At 45.7% G+C, this 22,632-nt stretch overlaps 1 protein-coding gene across 3 annotated transcripts in view; it reads left to right on the forward strand.

Moving 5' to 3' along the window:
• The window catches only part of ccdc88c (coiled-coil domain containing 88C), a 257,529-nt gene that overhangs the window by 118,040 nt on the left and 116,857 nt on the right, over window positions 1–22,632 (forward strand). For all 3 annotated transcript variants that reach the window (XM_059648946.1, XM_059648947.1, XM_059648948.1), the window contains one exon: window positions 20,608–20,677. In XM_059648946.1, coding sequence (XP_059504929.1) covers window positions 20,608–20,677 — 70 coding nt within the window. The remainder of the gene's footprint in view (window positions 1–20,607; window positions 20,678–22,632) is intronic.

A 22,632-nucleotide genomic window follows, 5' to 3' on the forward strand; every position in this document is an offset into this window, starting at 1 on the left:
TGTGGCTGACTATCCCAATCCCTAGAGCCGTGTCTTCCAACCACACATTTGGCAGGTATTCCCGGGGGTGGAATTGCCTTGGAATCACTGGCATTCCTTTTCTGTACTTCCCTTTTGCTAACAGGTGTTCTGGACAAATTGTGTTCCCTCTCACAGGAGCTTCGTCCAAGTCTGTTTCTTCGGAGCGAGAGTCTCGTGGACACTGATACCTGTTCATTCATCTCAAACCACGTTAAAATGCAACAGCCTATTGTGTAAGGACAGTGTAACTACGGCCAAATCACAATGAAGCTTACATAATTTTAATAAAGATTTGCTTTTGGGCCGTCGCTCTCTATGTACAGTTTAGGCAATGCCTTTCACTTATGTACCTGAGCGATTACAATTAGCATTCCATTAACCCTATTTATAACAAAATGCAGAAGTACAAAATGTCTTCTATTTTGCCACTTAGCTGCGAAGTGATAGTGAGTTCAGAACTGCTCACATTTCGTTGTCACCTCACTGCAGTGCAACCATGCCCCCACTGTGTGAGATCGCTCATACTGCAGTTTCTCTTTTACTTTCAGTCTTCTTGTACTGAGAGCCTGAAGCTGTGGATGAGAGGTGTGCCTGGGGATTGCTTTAATATAACCCCATTTTGTGACTACTTTTTCCTGCCTCACTACCGTCTCGTTTCACTTGCAGCTCCACCCCTACCCCCCCCCCCCCCAACCCCCGTAACCAGCTTCACTCTGCCCCCAGTCGTAGAAATGTGCGTTTTGTAGTATTTCAGCAATGCGAGCTAATGTTGTGGAGGCACTTGTTCATTCCCCACTCGGGCAGCTGATGGAATTTAAATTTGATTCATAACTTTTTAAAAAATATTTAGATTCAGATTTATCTCTGCACTGGCCACCATTGATCCTTGTAAATACCCACCTGGTTCACTAATGCCCTTTAGGGAAGGAAGCTGCCATCCTTACCTGGTCTGGCCTACATGTGACTCCAGACCCACAGCAATGTGGTTGACTCTGAACTGCCCTCTGGGATAGCTGAGTGGAAAACCACTCACTTCAAAACTACTTAAAGATAAGCAACAAATGCTTGCCCAGCCAGTGAAACCCATGGAAGAATGTTTTTTAAATTTCCTGCTGGAGGTGCAGTCTCAGTTGGGTTGTAGGTTGACACAGAAAGTGCCATCCCTTCCTGCCTTTGAGGGAGAGTCTCAACGTGTCTGAATAATCGTTTGTGAATGAGGGAGGCTGTATCCAAACTCCACGCCAGTGCAATCTCTTCCTGGTAGGTCTCTGAGCCGGGCGACCTGGATTTTGATAGGAATTAAGATCTCCTGCCTCCCAGCGCAGACCCAGGACCTTCCTGGTTTCTGTCACATTAAACCACGCTTGGGCAGTGCGTCCAACAACAGAATCGGCTTTTCAAAAATTCATTCTGGTGCTCTTGATGCTTGCTAGCAAGGCCTGCTTTTGTTGGCCAGCTCCTGATTAACTCGGGACAGCTGTGCGAATAAGGTCAATGGTGTGGGACTGGAGTCACCTGTAGGCCCGGTCAGGCTAATGACAGCCCTCCAAGGACAATCTGACAGCTTTAAGGTCATTTCTACTGATGGTGGATTTGGTTTCTAGTACTTTCTATCTTCCCCTCTCTGCCCCTTCTCAAAGTTGCACTAAGGTTTGAATTAGTGTACTTTGGATTTTTCTCTCTCTTTTTCTCTCGCTGTCTGGGGAGTGTTGCATAATGAAGCGACCTCAGAGTGCATATTCATAATTTCTTGAAAGTGGAGTCGCAGGTAGACAGGGAGGTGAAGAAGGCGTCTGGTACATTTGCCTTTATTGGTCAGGGCATTGAGTATAGGAGTTGGGAGGTCATGTTGGGGCCGTACAGGACTTTGGTGATGCTACTTCTGGAATACTGTACTCAGTTCTCACCTTCCTGCTATAGAAAAGATGTTGTCAAACTTGAAAGAGTCAGAAAAGATTTACAAGGATGTTGCCAGGGCTGGAGGGTTTGAGCAACATAGAGAGGCTAAATAGGCTGGGGCTATTTTCCCTGGAGTGTCAGAGCCTGATGAGGGAACCTTTATAGAGGTTTAGAAGATCATGAGCGGCATGGATAGGGTTAAATAGTGAAGGCCTTTTACCCAGGGATATTGGGGGTCCAAAGTTATAGGGCATAGGTTCAAGGTGAGAGGGGGAAGATTTTAAAAGGGACCTAGTGGACAATATTTTCACACCGGATACTGCATGCGTGGAATGAGCTGCCAGACGAAGTGACAGAGGCTGGTACAATTACATTTAATAGGCGTCTGGATGGGTACATGAGTAGGAAGGCTTTAGAGGGATATGGGCCAAATGTTGGCATGAACCAGTTGGAATGAAAGGTCTTTCTGTACGGTACAACTGTGTGTTGACAGACTCTCTGTCTGTCTTCTTTTTCGTTCTCTCGCTCTCTCTCGCTCGACTTTTGAAGAGAGAATAATACCAGCCTGGGATTCCATGGCAATCACTTACAGTTTTGTAATGTGGAGATGCTGTTACACTGCAGTTACCCAACAATCATTTAATTGCTCACAGGATAACAACTGCTGCAACAATAATATTCCCATTTGATTTTGTTCTGATCACTTTGATGAAATAAGAAATGTAAGTGCAAATTTACAAGTTGCAAGCTTGAGTTGTTTCCTGTATAAATTTAGCTTGCTTACTATTTGGGCCGCTCACTCATTCACCCATTGTAAGTTCCTTGCTGCCTGGCTGGATCAGACCCAGTAGTCTTTATGCAGCTCAGTAAGCTTCCGTTACTTTGTTCTCTGGGTAAATTAAGTAGTTGTGGCAGCCGGTGAGTGGGAGACGTTAAACGTGTTTCATCTTAAAGTGACAATCGACTTTGTCTGCAAACTCGAAGCTCCTTATCCATCCTGTAACCATTTTTTGGAGTTTAACCTCGGGACCTTACTTTCGTAGGAACATAAGGAAGCCATTCAGCCCCTCTAACCTGTTCTGCCATCTGTACCTTAACTCTATGCACCTGCATTGGCTCCATTTCCCTTAAAACCAAGGACTAAGAAAACTCTGCTGGGGGATTGTTTAGTTGAGCTTTTCGTGGGAGTAAGTTCCACCCTTTAATCACCCTTTGTGTGCACTTCTGTCTGAATGGCCTCACGTGGATTTTAAGTTGTCCTTGACCTAAGTTCTCGCGTTTGTTGAAAAAGTTTCCCCTGATCTGTCCATCCACCACCCTGAACGTGGCTCGAAATCACCGCTTGCATGTACAGATCAGACCCAATGATGGAGCAGGTCAAGAAGAATAATCTGTAGTAAAATTAAAGCGAGACCAATCCTGATGGCAAAATATGGAACTCCCTTCGACCAAAAAGCCGGTGAGGCTGGGGAAATAATGGAAAATTTCAAAACTAAATCGGGAATTTTTTATGAAGGAGAAACATTGAGGGATATGGAACCAAGACAGACAAAATTTAAGATCCTTTTGTATTCGTTCCTGGAAAGTGAGTGTCACCGGCTGGGCGAGCATTTATTGCCCCATCCCTAGTTGCCCCTTGAGAAGGTGGTAGTGAGCTGCAGTCTATGGGGTGGGCCTACAACAGACTTAGAAAGGGAATTCCAGGATCTTAACGCAGCAACACTGAGGGAATGGTGGTATGTTTCCAAGTCAGGATGGTGAGTGGCTTGGAGGGGAACTTCTAGCTGGTGGTCCGGTGCTGCTGTTGTCCTTTTTAGATGGAAGTGGCCTTGGGGTTGGAAGGTGCTGCCTAAGGATTTTTGATTGCAGAAACATTGTCCAGTTGAAGATGGAGTGGGTGGGTGAGATGGGTGGATTGGCAGCGTCTGTTTCAGTCCTTCATCTGTCATCCAGATTTTCTAAACTGAATGATGAATCACTTTGAAGCAACACTGTTTGTGTAAATACACTTATGTAGTGCCATTCACAGTCTGGAATTGTCTCAACATTTTATAAACAATGGAACACTTCTGGTGTTAATGTAGGAAGTTAGGCAGCCAGTTTATGCACAGCAAGATCCAAAATGCATCAATGAGACAATAGCAAAGTAATTTCTTAATGAGTGAGTGTATCCCTAGACGTCCTTTTCTGGTCCTGCTGGGATCAGAGTGTGAAGAAGTGGAATTTGAAAGATATGCATGTTTTCCCCCATCTTCGAGCAAAGCTTCACTAACACGTGCCATGCCCGAGGGTTATGAGTGGGTTTTTAGCCGGACCATGGCGATGAAGACATGGCCACCAACCGTGCAGTGATTAAAATCCAGGCTGCTCAAGAAGCTTGGATTAGAGCAGCACAGAGCTCAGAATGTTGCCAGAGATAGTAGGAACTGCAGATGCTGGAGAATCTGAGATAGGCCTGAAATGTCAGCCTTCCCGCTGCTCTGATGCTGCTTGGCCTACTGCGTTCATCCAGCTCTACATCTTGTTATCTCAGAATGTTGCCAGACTGGTGGACACTACAGAGTGTGGCAGAGGTGTGGACATGCTGACGAGAATTTTAAAATCCAGCCCTTGCTGTCTGGGAGCCAATGTAGGACTTTGGTCCCAGGGGCCACTGAATGAGTGAGGCAGGGTATGGTCAGTTTATGGACTGTGGAAGATAGGAGGCCTCTGAAAGATATTGGCAGTTTAAAAATAAATCTGGATTAGCAGCCAATTCAGGAACGATGAGTAAATGGGATTTGATATGAGTTAGAGCATTGACACCGTAGCTTTGAGTTAGAAAGTGAGAGCATGTTGGAGGCTCAAATTTTGCAGCCACAAAGTCATGTATGTGAGTTTTAGAAATTTTGCAGACGACCCAAAACTTGAAAAAACAGTGATTAGTGAGGAAGACTGTAATAAACTTCGAAAGGACATCAGCAGGTTGCAGAAATGGTTGGACGTGTGTGGTGTGTGAAATTCAACAGAAACAGTTAAAGTCAATAACTGTTATATGATTAAAGTGGAAAGACAATGGGCATGAAATGACTTACACAGTTTTACAACCTGTGCCTTTGACCAGGCTATGGGTTATCTGCTCTATCCCCTTCTAATCGATCCTCTCAAGCACCCTGAGATTTATTTATATTCATTCATGGGACGTGGATATTGCTAACTGGGTCAGCAATAAATGCTGCCTGGCCAGCAACCCCCTTGTTCAGTGAAAAAATAAATAATTTATTACCTGTCCATAATTATCCAGGGGAAGGTGGTTCTTGGAACTATCTGTGTGGTTAGGGTGCTCTAGTGGTAGTGCTGGGTCCTGGATTTTATCCTTGAGGTGATGGGGGATATAGCCCTGGGATTTAATGTTTGAGAGGCTGGAGGGGTAAGTTGGCGGTGGGGGTGGGGGGGGGGGGGGGGGGGGGTGCTGTTGAGTTCCTCCAATGGACACAAGGAGCCCCTACCCTGTCAAAGAGGTAACTGACCTTCCTACTCCTCTGATACTGACGCCCTCATCGCCCACTGAGCTGTGAGACACACTCTAGGCAACAGTCAGCAGTTACAGACCTCAGTGCTGCTCCTGACCTGGAGTCCCATGGGCCCCAGTGACTGACCCCTGATGTTCCTATGCTGTCTCCCTCCCTTTCCCAGGGCCTGGAAACAGGAAGGCAGTGGGAAGACCACTGCTTCATTTTTTTTTTAAGACCTCCTGCCCATCTTCAAACATACCAGCTGCCTCCAGAACTTCTCAGCCTGTAATCTTTTTCAGCCCATTTTTCTAATCAACATGTGCAGAGATACAGTTACTCACCCCTGGAGCAGGTGGGCCTTGAACTCGGGCCTTGTGGCCCAGGGAAAGGGACATTACCACTGCTCCACAAAAGGGCCCTTTCTCCCACCCTGTAATAGTCCCCTGACCTGTTGAGTTGGTGACCTCATCTGCAACTGCCACAAGTGGTTAGGAGAGATGGGGCAGTGTGTTATTACTGTTCCTGTGTGTTTTTTCAAGAATGGAGTGAATTGAACTGGATGTTCAAGTCAACAGGTCACACCTTTGGTGTTTGAGCTGGCGATTACACTGTTGCAATGGGTTCAGGGTTTTTACAGATTATCAGGACTGATCTGACTCGAGCACTCAATTCTTTCATCGGTATTAATGTTTCTGATTTGACTTTGAAGCTTCTCAGATGCCAATCGTCCAAGATTGATTGTGGGCTGCAGGTGTTGCTAACTGGGCCAGCATTTTTTTTGCTCATCTGTAATTGTCCTGAGAGTAGTCAACTGCATTGCTGTGAGCCTGGAGTCACAGGCCAGACTGGCTAAGGATGGCAGATATTCTGCCTGAAAGGGCATGAGGGAAAGAAGCAGATGTTTGCCAAAATCAACATTAGAAAAGACACAAGCTCAATTAATTCCAGATTTGTTTAAATCGAATTCACCTGCCATAGTAGAATTTGAACCCATCTTTCTTCCAGGACCTGGATTACTGACTCAGTGACATCTCCAGTAGGCCACTATCTCCTCAGATTACACCCACTGGCCAAAGAATTATACATCCCAAACTGCTATGACACAAATAACTTCAGTCATGTTTAAAAGACATGATGTGGAGGTGCTGGTGTTGGACTGGGGTGGGCAAGGTCAGAAGTCACATGACACAAGGTTATTGTCCAAAAGGTTCACCTGATGAAGGAGCAACAGCCCAAAAGCTTATGATTTCAGATAAACTTGTTGGACTATAACCTAGTGTCGTGTGACTCCTGACGATGTTTAGAGTCTACCGAAAGGACAATGAGTACGTATAATCCTGTTAACAACATAATAAAGTTGTACTCTGGAATCTAGAGAAGAGCTTGTTAGTTATTTGAGGTTGAGTGGAGTCACTGGGTGGTCAGGATTAGGTTACATTATGTTAAAACCTTTAAAACACGGCGAAAAATGTTTAACTTCAGCACTTACGCTGAGCCCAACCACGATGAATTACTTGAAGAAATGTTTTTAACATTTGTGAATCATTCACCACGGATGTTTGCAGAGCACTCGCGCAGCTGCAGCTCTCAGCAATTTATAGCAGCAAACTCAACAACAAAACTCCTGTTTAGCTTCCATCATGTACCAGAACACACCCACCAAACTAGGATTTAATAAACTGAAGTAAAATTGTTTTTGTACAACTTTTAAAATCATGTTTAGCTGAAGTGGCACACCTCACTGACCCTAGAAAATCTCAATTGTACTGAGGGTTGTTTCATTTTCTAAATAAAACTCACCAGTTTTAGCTGCTTGTAAATTGCTCAAATTCAGACTCCATTCATGCATCACATCTGTGCTCACTGGTCTGCTTTGGCTCCAGCATAAGCACTATCTAGTTGACAAAATTCTTATTCTTCTTTTAGAATCTCTCCTTGTGCTTGTTCCCCTGTCCTTACCTCTGTCACCTCCAGCCCTTCGCGCTGTCTGTATGCCTCTAATTCTGGTCTCTTGCGTGTGTTTGATTTTAATCATTTTAAGGTTGTTCCTTGAGTCTCCTAGACCCTAAGATGTGGAGCTCTCTCCATAAAGCTCACCACCTCACAACCTTGCTTTCCTCCTTCAAGGAAATCCTGAGAAGTCCAGCAGTTTATCCAAGTTTTTGCGCTCCAGCTCTTAACACCTCATTATGTGGCTCAGTGTTATACTTTGTTTTTCATGCTGTGGTGAAGCATCCTGGAATTTTTCATTACATTGAAGCGCTGTATTTATATACGTCAGGATTCAGTAGAAGCATTGTTCATTTTCTGTAAGAAGGATGAATTGAAGCAAGCAGATGTATTAATTAACATAGAACATTACAGCGCAGTACAGACCCTTCGGCCTTCGATCTTGCACTGACCTGTGAAACCAATCTGAAGCCCATCTAGCCTACACTATTCCATTATCTTCCATATGTTTATCCTGTGACCATTTAAATGCCCTTAAAGTTGGCAAGTCTAATTCTCTCAACTCTTTCCAAATGCCATCCTTCCATCAATTCTTGTCTTTTGAAGAGGAGAGAAGCTTGGGACCAGATATTAACAGACCACCAATTGGGGTGTTTGAACTGGTTGGGGGGGTGGGGGGGAGGTCCTAAAACACAAGGGATTTCTTCCCGACCCTCACCAACGTCCCACCTTCCACTGGGTAGAGGGGGCTGTCAAGTGGGAATTAATAGTCACAGAGGTATGAGGTGTTCCACATCTAGCACTAGTTTCTCCTTGGTGAGGGGTGGATGCCATGCTACAGGGTGATGCTGGCCAAGATATGGGGCAAGGATGAGAGCCTCCTTTGGGAAGTCTCCAGTGAGTAATTGAGCAATTCCACTCTTTCTGTCCCCAACTCCCCCACTCCCAGTTCTGGCATCACTGACCCCCAGAACCTCGCTGTCTGTCTGCCTGCCTGCCTCCCCCAGATGTGACTTAGAACCCAGCTCCATAACCCCCTCCTGTTTGGGGACTGCTTGTAGTTCCAGCCTGTACTTGTCCCTAGTGCTATTGGGATAGCAGTGTACCTGTGCAAACCAATTGGTCAGGTGCTGTCCGTGGGGGGCAGAAGGGAATCACCCTCCACAGATGAGGTCTCAACCTTCACCAGTTAACACTGACTTCCAGTGTGGATTTGTTTTCTGTTTATTCATTCACTGGATGAGGGTGTCACTGACCAGGCAGCATTTATTGTCCATCCCTAATTGCCCAGAGGGCAGATAAGAGACAACCACATTGCTGTGAGTCTGGAGTCACGTGTAAGCCAGACCAGGTAAGGATGGCCGTTTCCTTCCATAAAGGATATTAGTGAACCAGATGGGCTTTTCCAACAATTGGCAATAGATTCACGGTCACCATTAGATTGTTAATTCCAGATGTATATTGAATTCAAATTCAAATTCCACCATCTGCTGTGGCCGGATTCGAACCCGGATCCACAGAACATCATCTGGGTCTCTGGGTTAACTGTCCAGCGTCAATACCACAAGGCCATTGCCTCTCCTTATAAGCAGCACAGCAGCAGCTTTTTGTTGGACAGGCTTCCAATGACCCTTTTAGTTGGGGTTCTCGGTGAAATCTTCTTTCTGGGGCAGCACGGTGGCTCAGTGGTTAGCACTGCTGCCTCACGGTGTCAGGGACCCAGGTTCAGCTCCAGCCTCAGGCAACTGTCTGTGTGGAATTTGCACGTTCTCCATGTCTCTGTGGGTTTCCATCCAAAGATGTGCGGGTTAGGTGGATTGGCCATGCTAAATTGCCCCATACCCTGCACATCCTGGGTACTATGGGGCAATTTAGCACGGCCAATCCACCTAATCTGCACATCTTTGGACACTGTGTGGTTTGACCATGGAAAATGCAGGGGTACAGGGATTGGGTGGGATGCCCTTCAGAGGGTCGTTGCAGACTGGATGAGCCAAATGTCCTCTTTCTGCACTGCAGGCGTTCCATGATTCTACGATTCTACAAATCTGACACTTGCAACAGAGGAAAGGAATTTAGCAGTGGTTGAAAAGTTCCGTGCAATACTTAATTACTGCCTTTCACTTCTGATGACGTGCTCCTGAACTTTCCACACCCCTAGCCAAGCTTTTCCAGTCCAGCTATAACACTGGCATCGAGCCAGCAATGAGGAGAATTGCCCAGGACCTATCCAGACAACACCTGCCAAATCAATTCAGCCCACGTGATATCAAGAAATGGCTGAAAGTGCTGGAAAAAGCTCCCCTAGAGTTACATCACTACAATTTACCCAGCCGTGTGGAAAATTGCTTAGTTTAGCAATTCAAAAACTGAATCCAATTTACCACTCTTATTCAGCAATATATTGAATGAAGGTACCATCAACAGTGTATCAAACTTCACTTGTTTAGCAGTAGGAACTGTTGCCATGGTCCCATTCTCACCAGAGAATGACACCTTGTGGTGAGTTTAACCTCAGCGTCACTATGCCCCAGTTGAAGGGTGAGGTTCAGAAGGCAGGACCTTTGTGGTGACTCAGCTGGTGCAAGCAATGATCGGAGTTCATTCAGGGCTACTCCGCTCCTGACCTCCATCCTGCCTTGGTTGAAACATGGACAAAAATTTGGATTCCAGAGGTGAGGTGACAGCGCCAGCCCTTGACATCATGGCCACATTTGACTGAGTGTGACACTGAAGAACCCCAGCAAAACCAGATTCGAAGGAAGAACTCTGCTTGCTGAAGTCCTACCTGGTACAAAGGACGATGTTTGTGTTTCAATCATCTCAGCTCCAAGACGTCTCTGCCAGAGCTCCTCCGGGCAGTGAGGAGCGGTTTTGGAAATCTGAAACACAAAGGGAATTAGGAGCCCTCGTTCAGGACTCTCTTCAAGTTAGCATGCAGGTTCAGTTGGCAGTTGGGAAGACAAATGCAGTGTTTGCACTCGTTTCAAGAGGACCAGAGTTCAAGAGCAGAAATGTACTGTGAGGCTGTATAACGCTCTGGTCGGCCACATTTGGAATTTTATGAGCAGTTTTGGACCCTGTATCTGAGGAAGGATGTGCTGGTGTTAGAGGGAATTTAGAGAAGGTTTACAAGAATGATCCTAGGGAAGAAGGAATTGTCAAGAGAGGAACGTTTGAGGACTCTGGGCCTGTACTCGGTGGAGTTTAAGAGAATGAGGGGAGTTCTGATTAAAACTTACAGAATACAGAGAGGCCTGGATAGAGTGGATGTGGAGATGTTTCCACTAGTAGCAGAGTCTAAGACCTGGGGCATGGCCTCAGAGTGGGCGAGCAACCCTTAGACCTGAGATGAGGAAGAATTTCTTCAGCCAGCAAGTGATTTATCTGTGGAATTTATGGCTGCAGGAGGCAATGGAGGCCAAGTCATTGAGTGTGTTTAAGACAGACTTGGTTAATAAAGGGCTCAAAGCTTACAGGGAGAAGGCAGGAGAATGGGCTCGAAACATCAACCATGATTGAATGGCAGAGCAGACTGAATGGGCCGCATGGCCTAATTCTGCTCCAATACCTACATGGCACAAATGATTTCATTCAGAAGATGGTTGGTTGCTTGGAACTCAATATCTGGAAGGCTGGTTGCATCAGAACCTTTTGTAATATTCAGGCAATATTGAGATATTCACTTGAGTTGCCATAGTCTCTTGGCTGCGGGCCTAGAGCTGAAAAACGGGGTTATTTTAGTCAGATCTCTGTTGACCTGCACAATGGGCTGAACGGCTTCCTCTTGCACTGACAAGTCTGTCTATAATCACCGGGCCTACGTGAGCAGGCAAGAGACTCGGAATTTTGTAGCATGTAACTCATTTCCTGACTCCCCATAGTCTGTCAACCAACTAAGCCAGGAGTGCTGTGGAACATTTCCCACTTTGTCTGGATGGCCACAGCTCCTAAGCTCAACAACATCCAGGACGAAGTGGTCTGCTCAATTGCCACCCAATCCACCACACTGAACATTCACTCCCTTCACTGAGTCACTGCGGTAGTGATCCATCTACAAGACACCCCCATAGTAAGACAGCAAAGCTTCTCCAACAGTGCCTTCTAAACCCCTGGCTCCCTCTATCTCGAGGGACAAAGGCAGTAGATGTGACCCCAGCAGCTGTGCACCCCCCTTCCAACATGCGCGCACACACTGATACTCTCTGTCTCTCTCTCGCTCGCTCGCTCACTCACCCGCCGACCTTCTCACAGGGCCTGTCTTCCCTTCAGTAAGATGATAGTTAACCTTATTGTGGGCTGAACTAAGTAATTGTCTGCTCTCCATAATTTTTAACTACCTTCAGAAACCAAGGGGTGACCATATTGCTTTGCGGCCTGGAGCCACATGTAGGCCAAACTTGGCGAGGATGGCCGTTTTCCTTCCTTAGAGGACAATTAGAAGGGTTTTAGAAACCATCACTGTGGTCACCATTGGACTAGTTTCTTAATCTCAGGTTTTTGTTGAATTCACTTTTCGCCATCTGGCCTGGTTGGGCTTTGAACCCATGACCCCTGAACATTAGCCTGGGGTTCTTGGTGGCATTACCACTGCCTCTTCGATACCGTTGTGTCTGTACCGACATCGCATGGACTGCAGCAGTTTAAGAAGGTGGCACCACCATCACCTCGAGGGGCAATTAGGGATGGGCCTGAGTCAGTGGTGTCTGCCTCCCATGGGAGAATAAACAAAGAAGTTGAGATATCAGGATTGATGGAGCTTTGTTTGGAGATGGGGTTAGGCTGTTATGAGCATGTGCTGGCTTGCATATCCTGTACTTTTATTGCAGTTGCTATGGTGCCTTTAAGTCAGTTGATTTGCAAGGGTCAAATTTCAAACTGTCAAAGAATTCATGGTATCTGAACAGAGACAAAGGGTCACAGTTTACAAGGCTCAGCGCAGAGAGCAGAAACATAGCTACATCTCCCTTCCCACCGCACCCCCCGCCCCACCCCACAATCACTAACTTTCTAACTCAATCTGTGCATGAAACAAAGTTGCATTTGCATAGTGCCTTCTGAAATGCTTAGAGCCCTAGAGAAATAGGCTGAGTGGGAGATGTGCAACTGGATTTCATCGAGGCAGAGAGACTCCTAATTGATACCCGCTGCCCTGTTATGTTGGATCTGTTCTAAATAAAGTCCACTGAGGCTGCAAAGGGAATTTTGAAGGCTGCAAGTTGGGGGCTGGGGTTCTGGAGGAACGGAGAGGGGTTGAGGGTTATGGGGAGGGGTGAAGAGAGAAGGGATTGGGCTGAAGTCAGCAGCAAGCAAGGAAGTGAAGAGAGTGGGCACGGGGACAGGGTGCAATGTAGGGAAATCTGACCTGCAACATCACAAGTTTACACTAGCAGTCTTCAGTTTAAATATACAAATGTAAGTATTTGGAATGGAAATAGATAAATGAAGACAGAATAAATAATTTCTAAAAAGCGATTGAATTAATGTCAGCAAATTCCTGATCCAGATTCCCCCACCCCTACAACTCCCTATAGTTCAAAAGCTCCACCTGGTTTTAACTCTTTGTGTAACACTACATGGGATCAGTTAGTAAAGAATAATAACTAAGTGGCATGAATTTCAAGGCATTAGTTTAATCAACTTGCTGATATCCTAAACTTGAATTATAAATCTCTTGCGAGAATAGGTGTCAGAGAATGTCCACCAAAGTGATGGTTTTTCAAAGCTGTTTCTCTGTTTTGAAGTCACTGTTTCCTTGTTGGCCCTGAGTTCTATCAGCAATGGCTATGCTCTGTGCCTGCCCAGTTAATTATATAGGGTTATGAGACAATAGCCAAGTGCATTCATATGGCACCCTTACCACAGGAGACGTGCTGCAGTGCACATAGGAGCATAAATCAGACAAAATATGACTCTAGAGATGAAATTTAGGTAGGCACTGAAACACATTTTCTTTTGCTCAGTTTTCATTGAATCCCTACAGTGTGGAAACTGGCTATTCAGCCCAACAAGTCCACATCACCCCTCTGAAGAGCATCCCACCCAGACCCATTCCCCTGTCCCTGCATTTCCCATGTCTAACCCACCTAACTTAAACATCCCTGGGCACTATGGGCAGTTTGGCATGGCCAATCCACCTAACCTGCATGTCTTTGGAGTGTGGGAGATAACCGGAGCATCCGGAAGAAACCCACGCAGACATGCAGAGAATGTGCAAACTCTGCACAGACAGTCGCCCGAGGGTGGAAGCTAACCACCGAGCCACCCTAAACAACAACGCCGTGGAAAACATTTTGTTGAAGAGATTAGGAAAGAGAACTTGGAGTTTAGGGACCGGCCTGATGAAGTCATGACTATTGGTGTAGTGGTGAAAATTGGGAACACTCTGGAAACGGGAGGAGAGAAAATCCCAACTGAGCAGAGTCCTTCCTCGACTAACATCCAAGTAACAAACTGTGTTCCTTTCCTTAAACCCAGGGTTATATGTGTCTGCCCAGTTGGTTCATGTCTGTAATTTTCCAAACAGCTGTTTCAGAATAAAAACAGGAAGTGCTGGAAAAGCTCGGCAGGTGTGTCAGCATCTGGAGAGAAATTGGAGTTAACATTTTGGGGCCAGTGACCCTTCCTCAGAACAGTTTTTAAACCATTTCAGAGTATTGTAGATGAGAGGGCAGGTGACAGTGGAAGTTGTGTGGCACCTCTCCTGGCACTGCACTGTTTGTCAAAATCCAGTGAGTGCACCAGTGTGGGAAAGAAGTCCTGTCAAATCCAGTTAAAACTAGGCGTGCTACCAGCTCCTAACCGGGTTGCAAGCCACTGGGGAAAGGTGAGGGCTCAGCTCCGATAAATCCCATATTTTGCCTCTGGCCAATTTCGGAGTGACTGAACAGTTAACCCTGTGGTCAAATGTAGAGGCATTTCTACTGCGCTGGCATGAGCTTTGCTCACTGTTGGATATATTTTTTATCTGCTAGCCCCGGCGCCACGCCCAAATCTTGGGCATGGAATCCATTGCTGACATTTGAACATAAGAGATAAGAGCAGCTGGAGACCATTCAGCCCCTCGAGCTTGCTGCACCATTGATTAGCATCGTGACTGATCTCATTTCGAGCTTAAATCCATTTTCCTGCCTGGTCTCCGTAACGCTTCAATATGTTTCTAATTAAAAACGTATCTGGCTCCTCAAATTTACTCAATGTTTTAGCAGGGTAGTGGATTCCACAGATTCACGACTCTCAAAGAGAAGTAATTTCTCATTTCTCTTTTAAATCTGTTATCCTTTGCCCTAAAACTATGACTCCTCATTCTAGATTTTCTGCACAAGAGGAAACATCCTCTCTGCTTTGTCAGTCTCTTTTTTTGCATATTGTATACGTCAGTAAGATTTTGTCTCATTCTTCTAAACTCCAGAGAGTGGAGACCAAAACTGCTCAATGCCTTTTTCTAAGACAACCCAAACATTTGTGGAGTCAATCTAGTGAATCTGTTGCAATGTGGCACTTGTGGATTAGTGCACACACCTGAAAGATGATGAGACCAGAAAATAAATGAACTTGGCATTTTTCCCATAGTTGCTTGTCACATTTTATTGTTCAACAGTCAGTTGTCTGTGTTGCAGCAATGATCATCCTGAAATGCCCTGAAAACAAGAAAAGTGCCACATGGGAACCCCATCTTCCTTTTAGCCCTCGCCTTAGTAAGATGTGGTAGAGATCAAAGCGCCCATGCTGTTCCTTTTCTTCTGGTATCAGTTTGCGCAATCTTTATCAAGCACTGGGTTATTTTTCTTCCTGGTGCTGGGAATGTGGTAATGTTTCAGTTCACCGGCTAGTTGCTATGCTGCAGCAAAGCACCAACAGAGCTATAGTTGGAGCACCTCATAGTTTCATTCCCACCGATGTATACTCCTGCACTGCAGACCGCCTGCACTTGTAGGTTTATTAACATGGTAGTCCCAAAGGGCCACTTGACAGAGGGACAACAGGGTGTGGTTTATCCTGAGGGTCACCACGCCACTGGTGAGGGGTGAAGTCAAGAAGGTGGACCCTTCCTGGTAACCTCAGATTGTACCCATGTTGTTGGCATCACTCTGCACCCCAAACCTGTTGTCTAGCCAACTGAGCTAACTGTTGCAAGGCTTGTTACAATAGAGGAGTCCTAAAAACCTTTTTTTTAGAAATTTGCATTTATGAAATGCCTTTTACGACCTCTGGATTTCCCGAGGTACTTTACATTAAGTCACTGTCATGGGAAAAGCAGCAACCAGTTGGTGCACAGCGAGCTCCCAGGGGGAGATAGCCGCCAGGGCACCCTTACACTTACAGTCATAAAGCACGGAACCAGGCCTTTCGGCCCAACCAGTCCCTGCCAGCCATGTTCCCAAAATAAACTAGCTCCACCTAACTGCTCTTGGCCCACAGCCCTTCAAATATTTCTCGTTCATGTAGTTATCTAAATGTCTGTTAAACATTGTAATTGTACACATATCTACCCCTTTCTCTGGAACATCATCCCATGGTTTGGTGCAGAGAAGGTCATGTCTTACCAACTTAATAGAATTCTTTGAGGACGTGACAAAGTTGATTGATGAAGGAAAGGCAGTAGATGTCATATACATGGACTTCAGTAAGGCGTTTGATAAGGTTCCCCATGGCAGGCTGATGGAGTAAGTGAAGTCTCATGGGGTCCAGGTTGTGCCAGCTAGATGGATAAAAAACTGGCTAGGCAACAGGAGACAGAGGGTAGTAGTAGAAGGGAGTTTCTCAAATTGGAGACCTGTGACCAGTGGTGTTCCACAGGGATCTGTGCTGGGACCACTGTTGTTTATGACGTATGTAAATGGTCTGGAGAAAGGTGTAGGTGGTCTGATGAGCAAGTTTGCAGATGACACTAAGATTGGTGGAGTAGCTGATAGTGAAGGGGGCTGTCAGAGATTACAGCAGAATATAGATAGACTGGAGAGTTGGGCAGATAAATGGCAGATGGAGTTCAAGCCGGGAAAATGCGAGGTGATGCGTTTTGGAAGATCTAATTCAAGTGCGAACTATACAGTAAATGGAAAAGTCCTAGGGAAAATTGATGAACAGAGAGATCTGGGTGTTCAGGTCCATTGTTCCCTGAAGGTGACAACGCAGGTCAATAGAGCGGACAAGAAGGGATACGGCATGCTTTCCTTTATTGGACGGGGTATTGAGTACAAGAGTTGGCAGGTCATGTTGCAGTTGTATAGGACTTTGGTTGGGCCACATTTAGAGTACTGTGTGCAGTTCTGGTCGTCACATTACCAAAAGGATGTGGATGCTTTGGAGAGGGTGCAGAGGAGGTTCACCAGGATGTTGCCTGGTATGGAGGGTGCTAGCTATGAAGAGAGGTTGAGTAGATTAGGATTATTTTCATTAGAAAGACGGAGATTGAGGGGGGACCTGATTGAGGTCCACAAAATCATGAGGGGTAGAGACAGGGTGGATATCAAAAAGCTTTTTCCCAGAGTGGGGGACTCAATTACTAGGGGTCATGAGTTCAAAGTGAGAGGAGGGAAGTTTAAGGGAGATATGCGTGGAAAGTTCTTTACACAGAGGGTGGTGGGTGCCTGGAACGCGTTGCCAGCGGAGGTGGTAGACGCAGACATGTTAGCATCTTTTAAGATATTTCTGGACAGGTGCGTGGATGGGCAGGGAGCAAATGGACACAGACCGTTAGAAAATAGGTGACAGGTTAGACAGAGGATCTCGATCGGCGCAGGCTTGGAGGGCCGAAGGGCCTGTTCCTGTGCTGTAGGTTTCTTTGTTCTTTGTTCTTTGTTCACACACAAACCACTTTGTGTAAAAGTATTGCCCCACATCCGCACCCTAACGAAAGAGCACCTGCTAATCACGTCATGATTTTATAAACCTCAATAAGGTCACCCCTAAACCTCCTACGCTCCAGAGAAATAAGTCCCAGCCTGACCCTATAACCCAAACCTGCCATTCCCAACAACATCCTGGTAAATCTCTTCTCAACCTTCTCTAACTTATTATTCTTTCTGTAAAAGGGTGACCAGAACTGTACACAGTACTCTAGAAGAGACCTCACCAACACCCTGTACAAGCTGAACATGACGTTCCAACTCTTATACTCAAAAGTCTGAGCAATGAAGGCAAGCGTGCTAAACGCCTTCTTAACTACTCTGTCAATATGGTGCAAACTTCAAAGAATTTTGGACCTGAACCCCTAGTGTCTCTGTTCTATGGCAGTACTACTTTGAAGTAGCTATGTGAGATCTTACCTGTCTGGGTAACAAGGTGGCACTTCTGACATTGCAGCACACCCTCAGGACTGCGCTAGCATTCGTACCTGGTGAGTCGGAAGAGTGGACTCTGACCGTCCTGTCTTCTGGTTCAAAAGACAAGAGTGCTGCCCACTGAGCCATACTCATTACCTTCACAAGAACAACAGTGTCTTGTTATGGAAAACATAAAGTGGGCTGAAGGGAACTGGACATGGAGAAAGGAAGCCATTAAGAGTTTAGTTGGCTCGGAATCCATAAGGGTTCACTCTCGGAATGAGGCAAGGTGGACTTTCAATGTAATGTTGCAAGACTTGCGATGTGATACATTAACTTAATAAGACCACAAGAAATAAGAACAGGAGTAGGCTGTTAGGCCCCTCAAGCTTGCTCTGCCATTCAGTAGGATTGTGGCTGGTCTGCCACTTTCCTGCCCCTTTCCCATAACGCTTGATTTCCCGACAGATCCAGAATCGATCTAGCTCAGCCTTGAATATGCACAAGGAAGCTACCCCCACAGCTCTCTGTGGCAAGGAATTCCAAAGACACACAACCCTCTGAGAGAAGAAATTCTTCCACATCTCAGGCTTAAATTGGTGCCCCTTTATCCTGAGATTGTGCCGTTTGGACCTGGACTCTCCACACGAGAGGAAACATCTTCTCAGCATTTATCCTGTCAAGCCCATTCAGAATCCTGTATGTTTCAACCAGATCACCTCTCATTCTTCTAAACTCCAGTGATTGAAGTCCCAAACAGTTTAGCTTTTGCTCATAAGACAATCCCTCTGTACCAGGAATCATCCCAATGAGCCTTCTCTTTATTTTTAGAGAAAGATCATGTATATTCGCTGTGGCGCAATCGGATCAAATTGGATACTGAGACAAAATGGAACAGGACCATGGGAATAGTGTCAGTAATAGTGCATTTCTGGTGGTACAGAACTTGATGGGCTGAAGGCACTCTTCTATACCATATTGCATAGTGATTATAACAAGGTCAGCCATGTGGACCTCATAGAATGTGAGATCCCTGATTGAGGCTGTTGATCTGGCCCAATCAGGGAGCCCTGGCTGACAAATATAAACAGGAGTATCAGAGGTTCTGTTCGCTCTGAGAACTAGGTCTGAGGGAGCTGGATCATAAGACCATAAGAGTGGAAGTAAGGCCATTCGGCCCATCGAGTCACTCTGCCATTTAATCATGGCTGATGGGCATTTCAGTTCCACTTCCCTGCACTCTGTGTCAAGGACTCTCCATGTGTCAATAAGGGGTGACTTGCTGACGGCATGTTGGCCTTTATGGAGATATTTGAGAAGGTTGAGAGGTGACTTAATTGAGACATATAAAATAATCAGAGGGTTAGATAGAGTGGATAGGGAGAGCCTTTTTCCTAGGATGGTGACGTCGAGCACGAGGGGGCATAGCTTTAAATTGAGGGGTGAAAGATATAGGACAGATGTCAGAGGTAGTTTCTTTACTCAGAGAGTAGTAAGGGAATGGAATGCTTTGCCTGCAACGGTAGTAGATTTGCCAACTTTAGGTACATTTAAGTCGTATTTGGACAAGCATATGGACGTACATGGAATAGTGTAGGTTAGATGGGCTTCAGATCGGTATGACAGGTCAGCACAACATCGAGGACTGAAGGGCCTGTACTGTGCCGTTATGTTCTATGTTCTATATTTCCTATTGATTCTGTGATCCTCTGGCATTTAGAAGGAATTGACTAAGAATCTGGCCCAAAGGCGCATGTTTTAAGAAAAGCTTTACACAAGTGGTGAAATGTTGAGAGCTGAAAAGTTGGAATCCCAGTGGGGATGCAGAAGCCAGATGTGGTGATGGAAGATGATGACGGAGACATGTTAGGAGTCGAGATTGGGGGAGAACGACAGGAATGGGTGAGGGGTGATATGGCTTACAACTGAAATATAGCATGTTAATCCATGAAAAGAAGGATGTGAATTCCACATCAAAGACATTTGGCTGGGAGCCAGCCTGAAATACAGGACCACATGAACTGCAGTGGCTATTGACCACCATCTATCCATATGCAACTGGGGAAAGATGGTAATATACCAGGTTAACCAGCAGTGGTCCAATCCTGTGAATTGTGTATATATAGTATTCTTCCACTCAGCTGCTTGGAGAATATCAGAAGGAAACATTCAAACAAAAAAGTGCAGTAGAAACTCAGCAGGTTTGGCAGCGCCTGTGCAGAGAGAGACCAAGTTTAGTGCGTCGAGTCCATTGTAATTCTTCAGAATGCGTTAACATCTCACTGCATTGAGGCTGCCTGATCTGCTGAGTTTCTCCAGCAATTTCTGTTTTAATTTCAGATTTCCCGCATCGACAGTATTTTGCTTTCATGTGAAGGGCTTCTTCTGTTGAGGGGGACTTCATAGAGTTTGTATCCTGTATCGTGTTACAGCTATCCTCAGGTGCTGTTTGTGACACTGTTGCAGATATCTCTACTCCCCTACCCCGAAATCACTCTGCCCCCCCCCCCCCGCCACTCCCTCCCACCACCCACAGAATGGGAAGCCACCAGCAATGGTCAGCTTTATGTTCACTTCTAGCAGTTTGAAAAAAAGGCCTGGGACACATTTGCTATTTAGATTATGTACATTTTGAAGAAGCTGAAAGACAGGAAACATGGAACAGGAAAACAAACAGACTTTCACCACTCCCCTCGGCCCCCACCCTTAACTGATGTTAAAATACTTGAGGAAAAGAAATATTTTTCTTCAAAGGTGTCATGAGGAGCAAGGAGGAAGTGAGTGTTTCTGTGGGGAAAGTGCTCTGCTTCCTCTCCCCATTTAATAACTTTCCATCATCTTTGAAAATGGGCACCAGGATGATTAACCACTAGGATGATATTGTCAAATGTAGATATTTGATTGCTACGCAACTATGTTAACGGGAAGTTCACTCCTTTGGAATTAATCCAGATCTTTACTGTGTGTTTTATTAACAGGAGTGTCTGCAGCAATTGGTGGTGATGAGTTTGCCAAATGTGCTAACGATTGCAAAAGATCCCCTCTCAGGTGAGTGATTTCAGTCCTTCACCAGTGATGGCTCATTGCAAGCTTTGGGTGTGTCTCTGTTCTTTCTGGTCTTCGGGGTAACTGGCTTCGGACACCGTTTGATCTCACACACAATTTGGTCATCCTTAACATGGGTCGGTAAGGGTCAGTGGGCAATACAAGCATACAATGTAACAAGTCAGACTCTGATCCGTCTCTTAACTGAGAACCATTCATTTCCACTGGGCACATGTATAAGGTGTCACAAAATGTCATTGTCTATGAATTGAGATCCAATGCATGGTGTAGCAGGCACGAGTGGCATTGTGGATTGCAAAATTCTACACCACTGAAGCATTTCCCCCCCGCCCCCCTTCACAACCAAGCCTGTTATAAACTGGTCAATGTGGATTGATTGTGAGGATTAGTTGACGCTCCAGTATTGCTCTGTCGTTATCACACAGCCACCAGAACGATCGAGGTGAGCTGGAACTTGGAATGCACTTTTCCAACTAATGTTCCTCCCTCTTGTAGCCTGTGCTAAAGTAAATATGAGCCTGTAAGCCCAAAACTACCTTGGCTGTGATTGGATACCTCAATAGATATTTGCAGGAATGAAGGAAGGAAGGAAGGAATGAATGAATTTAGAGCCTTCTGGCTGGCACGCAGTTCACAACCAGGAAGCAGATTGTGGTCCTTTTGGAGAAGGGGCATATTGAAACTTCTTCCTTTTGGGCACCGCTGAGCCTAGCTCCATTCACTCCAGCGATAGGATTGGGAGATGGGTAGATTTCAAAATATGTGTTCTTTAGAAATACACCAGAAGTACAAGAGTATGAAGCTCTGTTACGGAACTTTTGATCCGCGGCCTACGTTGTTCAGAGATGAATTCACCCATCACCAATGTGGATGAGAATTTAAAACAAAAGCATACGTTGCTGGAGAAACTCAGCAGCTCTGGCAGCGTCTGTGGGAAGAAAGTAGATTTTCAAACTCGGTCACTCTTCACCGAGAGTTAGCTGTGCCTCTTATTAAATGTTCCAGTGCAGCTACAACCTGGCATCTAACCAGCAGTGTGGGAAGTTGTTCCATCCGCGCCCCACCCGCCCCCCGCCCCCACCCCCCACCCCCCAAAAAGCAGGAAATTGTTGTTCAGATTTCAGGTGAGGGAGGTATTGTTTGATAACGCTATCAAACATTTATTCAGGGATAACCTCAGGGTAGTGTCCTAGCCCCAACCATCTTCAGCTGCTTTGTCAATGACTTCCATCATAAGGTCAGAAGTGGGGATGTTCGCCGATGATAAAGTATTAAACACCATTCATATCTCCTCCAAAACGTACCGAATCAATCCATGTTCATGTTCTTCAGCCCTGGTCACCATCCTGGTCAGAGAATTAAATACATGGGCACAGGCTCGGGATTGCAATGTCAGTCATTCAGGAAAATGGTGAAATATCTTCATCTAAAAGGCCAGTGCCTTGGTGGGGGGAGCAGGTCTGTGCCCCAGGACAGGGTCAGTATACAGTGAACTGTAGAAAAAACAGTGATTCACAGACCATCATACCTTAGTCCTGAAGGGCCTAGATGTAGTGAAGGTATTTTGCTGGCGCCCTCAATAATCCAATGAATTCTGATACTATAACAATGCTCCAAATGTTCTAGACACAAATGTGTTCATATCTCTTGCTGTCAGCCACACTAAGGAGTGAGTGTGGGTGTATCCTGGGTTAATTGATGACCTAGATTCTTTCCGTAATCAACCTGTAAAAAGCTTTAAATACTGCATTGCTGCAAAATTAATGTTGTTAGCTGACCAAGGCTCGAGGTACTGTTTGCCTTAGCTCAGAGGTGACATTCTTGCCCAAGTAAGAAGCTGATTGGTTCAAACCCCAGAAAGTTAAACACTGCATAGAATACCTACAGTGTGGAAGCAGGCCACTCAGCCTATCAGGCCAGACTGACCCTCTAAGAGC

The sequence above is a fragment of the Stegostoma tigrinum genome, chromosome 10 (assembly GCF_030684315.1).
Source record: "Stegostoma tigrinum isolate sSteTig4 chromosome 10, sSteTig4.hap1, whole genome shotgun sequence".
NCBI lineage: Eukaryota > Metazoa > Chordata > Chondrichthyes > Orectolobiformes > Stegostomatidae > Stegostoma > Stegostoma tigrinum.